At 33.6% G+C, this 6,172-nt stretch overlaps 1 protein-coding gene across 1 annotated transcript; it reads right to left on the bottom strand.

The window, feature by feature from the left end:
• Positions 1–1,518: 1,518 nt before the first annotated feature.
• Positions 1,519–3,137, bottom strand: LOC147072283 (dolichyl-diphosphooligosaccharide--protein glycosyltransferase subunit 1). Its single transcript, XM_085947574.1, has one exon. It carries the CDS (start codon positions 2,998–3,000, stop codon positions 1,606–1,608), a length of 1,395 nt encoding a protein of 464 aa, XP_085803700.1. The 5' UTR covers positions 3,001–3,137; the 3' UTR covers positions 1,519–1,605.
• Positions 3,138–6,172: the final 3,035 nt, after the last annotated feature.

Here is a 6,172-nt window from a genome sequence, read left to right as displayed (position 1 = left end):
TACATGTCTATCTATAAAATATCTAAAATTATGCAATTAAATCATACATAACTTTGAGTATTTCATAGATAGAATAATATTTTTTATTTATTATAGTTTGGTTTACGCAGGGCTTAATGAATTAAAAAAAATGAACCAAAAATATATGTAATATGTAGTTTTAATCCAACGAAAACAAATAACTATGAATGAAAAATTGTGCACAATTTTGTCGTATTGCCCAAATTAGACCAAATCTATTATGGTTTCGTTTAGGCAGGGTTTAATTGATTTTTAAAAACTAACTAACACCATCTGTAAATTGTAGTCTTAGTTCAATAAAAACAAATACATATGACTAACAAAGCTTAGTGTGCACTATTTATAGCGAATCTTAACAGCCTACCTCCACCCTTCGCCACTGCCGGACTGCATTCGAAGATAATCAATAACTAGCACTACCATCGTAACTTGCTATTTAGTGCGATGGTTTGACTATAGTTGGACTTAGTACACATAGTACCTAATACGCCCATGGATTAACTTCTTCACCGCAGACCATTTAATTACCACATTTAAATAACATGCTAATTATATCTAATGAGGACACAACAGGTGTTTTCACTACCAGGAACTATTTTGTAATGTTTTAAATGTCAAATTTTGGTAAATAGCTGACAATATAAACCTAGTGTTTTAATACAATATCGAGGGTATACTGACAGAAAGCATTATCTCATTAAAACAAGTTCTGAGATAATCGCAAAAAGGATGGATGATTTAAAAACATTTTTTCTACATTATAAAGATTAACCTTTATGGCAAACACAATATACAACATGTTAAAAGTCCTGTATTTTTATACGCAGAACTCATTAGGTCATTATCATGCTTTCTATCAGAATAAAAAAATAACAATATGATTTAATAATGTTTCTATTTTCTCACCATTATATCCTATGCCTTTGTGCGTTTTACCAGGAAGTAGAGCGTAAAATTGTATACATTTTGGCATTTAAAACAGAAAAACAGCAAAAACTGAAATAATGCGTTCTGTCAGTATACCCTCGATATATTATTATCACAATTAGTTTTTAAAAAATACTGCATTTCCATAGTATTTTAAAAGCGTTAATGTTTCAGTATTGATGTAATTTATTTTATTATTATTATTAAATGATAATAAAATATAATAACTGATGTAAAGTACTGGGACTATGCGTAATAATACCTTACCTACGACCCAGTGCTTCAGAGATGAGCGCTCACCAAACATTTGCAAAGTACCTACTATCACAAAATCAAATGGGCATGTTTTAGATTTTCTAGAATGCTGATGAGTTGAAACTTTATTGACATATTTACTGTACATTCGTTTCGAGATTTATTTGGCCAGTAACAGTATTTAATTGCGTAAAATTTTGAATGTCCTATAGATGGTATTTTATTGTTATTAATATTGCAAGCAACAAAACTACAGAGTCAAAAGGCAGTTTGTTAGTAGGTATGTCGTTGCGGGAATGGGGAAATGAAACATGATTATTCTTTTCACTTATTCATTTTATTGAACACATCTTTAGTAAAAACACAGTGCTCTTAAAACTATTGTGCAATAAAAAAATACATCTACTCTTTATGGTGGTCTTCTTTGTGAATGGAAAAATCTAATCTTACATAAACAATAACACACAAAAATAGGACATACAGGAAAATTACCACTAATATAGGTTCCTGTAACATAAGAATTCGAGGGAATGAATAGCGCAATTGGAAATCCTGAATGTGATTCTCGACTAGATTTTTCTTTGAAAATGATATTGTCGGGCGTCCTTTGGTGTCCAAGTAAGTGAAGTGTAGAGAATCACGTTGCCTACTGACAGAAAATGGAGTAGTCAATTTGATATCTGTGCAACCCTCGGGTAAAATTATTTTGGTATTTACTTCATCTACCACCATATCATCGTAAATATGATCGATCAGACGCATCTTGAGGAGATACTGATCGCCTGAGTTGTACAAGTATTCATAACTGGGAACATTATAACCGAGGGTATAGTGAGTTTTCCAACCGCCAAATAATGGGAAACGAGGCCGCAGGTCCAGTTCGACAGCGTCTTTCTTGACCCGCATGTGAGATGTAGAAATATTTCCATTCGTATCTCTATAGTAGACTCCAGTGGCAGATGCGGGCAACAAAGTTTTGTAAGATTTAACACTCGACATTCCGCTGGAAGAATCTTGTTGATAATCGTATCTGGAGAATGACCCCTTCAGAAGAGCACCGGAATGATACATGTCGACTGTCTCTTCAATAGCAATATTACCCCAGTGAGAAAGCTCAATTAGACGCTCAATTTTTGTGACAGTCAGGAATGGAGCATTATTTTCATAGTGTACAGTCAATTCATCCAGAGTATATGCCGGTGTGTTTTCATAGGGTCCGTAGGTAATCGACGAATCAGATTGACTTACTGGCTTTAGTTTTGAGTAATTTTCAATATTTCTGGAATTAAGTGAAACTGTCGTTTTTTGAGATAATGTTGAATAAGGGGAGTAGAAATAATGATTTCCGAAATACTTCACGAGCTGCTTTTCTTTCTGAGTGATGCTTGACGGATAAGGTGTGAGAGATTTGGAATAAACCGAGTCGATTTGATAGATAGCGGACTTGCCGGGTTGCAATGCTTCTTTAAGTTCGACTCTCCAAAACTTGCCATCGGCTTTGTCTTGCACGGTGGTATCAATGGAACGAACGTCGCGTTTAGAGCTGTCTTTCACAGATATATACGCCAACTTATCTTTGAATGACGGTTCCACCGCAACCAAGAAACTCTTCAATGCACTTTTCCCAACATTTTCGATGGTCACTTTCGATGATATTTTTACAAGTTGTGTTGATATATCGATAGTTCTTTCAACATGTTTGTTAACTATATCTTTAGTAACCGTATCAACAGTTGCACCATATACACCAATAACACATAAAATGGTTAAATACAGTGATATTCGAAGTTTCTCCATTGCCGAAAGCCGCTATCAACGATTTCAATAAAATGACACGCAAACGGATACGTCGATCCTCTGAAAGTACCGTGCTCGACAAAAGTAAATTCTTAATTATACTAACTGGCAGCACCGAAATCAAGCTGTTTATTTTTGGGTGTGAATTAATCGCACAATGCAATAATCAAAATTCACAAAAAAAAATAACAGTAGTTTTCACATATATTAAATGATTTCACAAAAAAAAAGATAGAAATTCACAAATGTCAAACTAATAATTGTAGCAGCAATACAATTTATTAGAAGGCAATCATTGTCTACTGGAATAAACTGTTTTCGTAAAAAAAAAACATAAAAGCTCATGACGGCATCTGCGGCACAATTACCTAAGTTTTAATTAACGTCACTTTCTAAATAGGTATTTATAGTATTATTTGAATCTGAAAGTATGTAGGTACCTAATACATACTTATGTTTTGCCAAAATATTGTTATCATTAAATTAAATTAAATCATTAAACCTAATTTTCATAGTATTTGTATTCTTTTACGATTAATTGGTTACAATAGTATATTGATACGTGAAGACTACTTTTTCTTAGTGCAAATCGATCATTTGAGTGTTGTAGTTGATTTGTGAATATCATCCATTTCCGATGTGACGAACATCTTTTTAAATGTTGTCAGCGCTTTGTGAAAACAGTCTATTCAATTGTGCGAATATATATTCCCCTTTATTTTTGTAGTAGGAATTGGATGGTTACTATTAAAAATGAGGATGTCAATTTTCAAAACAAAAATATTTTATTCAAGTGTATAAAATAATTAATCCTCTTTCACATTGTAGGTTCGTTGAACAAAAAAGTAGGTAGGTCAAAGAGATTGAAGACTGAGATTGAGGTAGGCACAGTAAAAACGAAACAATGATGCGGAACAATGATACGTATATGCACAAATACGCGGTCCAGGCATTTATCACGGCTCCCCATATGCACGCACACTATCGACCGACCGCATTATTGTTTCGTTTTTACTGTACCTACGTGTATTATTTTAAGGATCTTATATCGGTACAATTTTATTTTATGATTTTTACGGGGTGGGTACATAGGTATCTACCATTGTTACCAAGGATTGCTTATGGGTACTTCACTACATGCGTTTTTTTTGTTTTCCGGCATCGCAAATAGCTAAATAATTACTCATAAAATAGGTATTTTAATATTACACCAGACTAAATTGTTTACAGTATACCTACCTAACCTTTCGTAGGTACCACACGGTATCTCACCAATAAAATAAATATGGTACGTATACAATTTTCAGCCTTATTTTTGTGAATGTCAGTTGGCAACACTGACTCAATGTCATTATCATTGTCTATGGCCATTAGTTAGTCCGGTTAGTCGATGGTCAATTAGAAACGAAACAATAATAAAAAATAATGGCTTAACGAAGGGAAAGCATACTTATTTGATAACGAAGTTATTTATTAAGTTATGCTTTTTTCGTCATAATTTTTTAAACACTCATTTTTTGTAATTCAATAATTCATTGTGCCCGAGAACCATGGCGTTTTTAATCAAAATCTCACTTTTATTTTGTGGTAAGTGTCACAGGAAAGACGCTAGGCGACATGATTATAATATTGCACGTAATTTAATATCGATTCCTTCATAATCTAGATAAAGTTTGCACGTATCCATTGACTTCTAGGTATTAATTATGGGATTTTTTCAGCCATAACACTCGCCCAAGCCCTGGGCGGAATGAGAGGTGGAGCAGGGGGTGGTCGAGCATCAAAATATGCAGCGCCTGCTAGACCTGTGGTTGGCCCCGTGTACTCTCAATATTCTTCTCAAAATACTCCCAAGGAATCAATAAACAATCGTAAGATAATTTTGGCACCATTCAATATTCCATACAGGTTTTATCGGTTGTTATTAGAATAATTATCTGAAGTGAAGAAAAAGTGATGGGTACAATATGAAGATGGGTGCAACCCTAATAATAATCACTCTAACCCTGCCATCCTGGACAAGTAATAATCGTATCTACATGTATGTATTTATTTTTAAATGGTTCCACTATTTATAGTGCCAGTTAAAACAAATGGAAAATTATAATTACATGTGATAAAATATGATTCTTAGAGTGACCATAATACTGGAGGACTTTTTAGCTGTTTCCATTGACCAACCCATTGTGTCCATAGCCTGCCTGGAACTGAATAATAACTACATAACTATTGGTTGAAAAATACAATCTGTAAATTTGATCAAAGTAGTGGATAGAGTTAAAAATTCCGCTGAATCTAAACTTATTGGAGTTTAATCGATTACCAATGAGAACCAATTTGAATTTGGTTGTTAAGAGGGCTCTTTTGAAACCTCTAATTATTGTACAGTCGAACTTGATTATTACAATCATAGAAATAGTGAGATCCCAGATGTAATGATGAAACATTCGTTGACATTTTAATTTATGATTTTCTCCATATATTTATTAACTTTCATAACAAGCTACTTCTCGGGTATACCGAGCAAAACTGTTAATGTGTCGATCGTTTTTAGGGTCGACCCTAAGCAATAAAATACGACCGGGCAGTTAACTAGACCGATGTGCCGCCGGGATCGTATTAAGTTTATTATAATTAGTTGTTGAGTACCTATTTGGTGTTTTCAACATTGAAAAAGTCAGTATGTACCTACCAGCGCCGGCGGCTCAGCACTTCATTACAATCATTACTTATTTATATATACATTACTTCATTATCAACTTCTTTTGGTAGTTTATGAATGCCATTCTTGTTTCGGAGATTTTTATGATGGTTTTCGGATTTTTTATGATCTATGCTTAAATAGAACGTGCCGCGAAAAATGTTATCTAACGATATAACAAGTAATGCTTATAACAGGCAAATTAAGTCAGTCCCATCTTCCTCGAAATGACCAAATTCGACTGTATATGTAAGTGTGATGTTTTAGTGCAGGGTTGGCGAACCTTTTTATGTACTCGTGCCAAAATTTCCCAAATATTTTTCGACTGATTGACGTGCCAAGGAGTTTTTCATGGTGAAAAAAATAGTTAAGAATTCTTTTAAAAATGTTTAAAAATTACAATTGCGTTCTTGATATTCTATCTTTCACCGTATTTCTAGCCGAAGGTATGAATTTGATTTTTTTTCTCGT

Source organism: Rhyacophila brunnea, unplaced genomic scaffold (genome assembly GCF_057557595.1).
Source record: "Rhyacophila brunnea isolate RB1 unplaced genomic scaffold, BYU_Rbru_1.0 scaffold_2, whole genome shotgun sequence".
Taxonomy (NCBI): Eukaryota; Metazoa; Arthropoda; class Insecta; order Trichoptera; family Rhyacophilidae; genus Rhyacophila; species Rhyacophila brunnea.
This window is presented reverse-complemented; position numbering and strand designations above follow the sequence as displayed.

Bases quoted from the DNA above. Each gene is read 5' to 3' on its own strand.
- LOC147072283 (XM_085947574.1), bottom strand. From the start codon at position 3,000: ATGGAGAAACTTCGAATATCACTGTATTTAACCATTTTATGTGTTATT.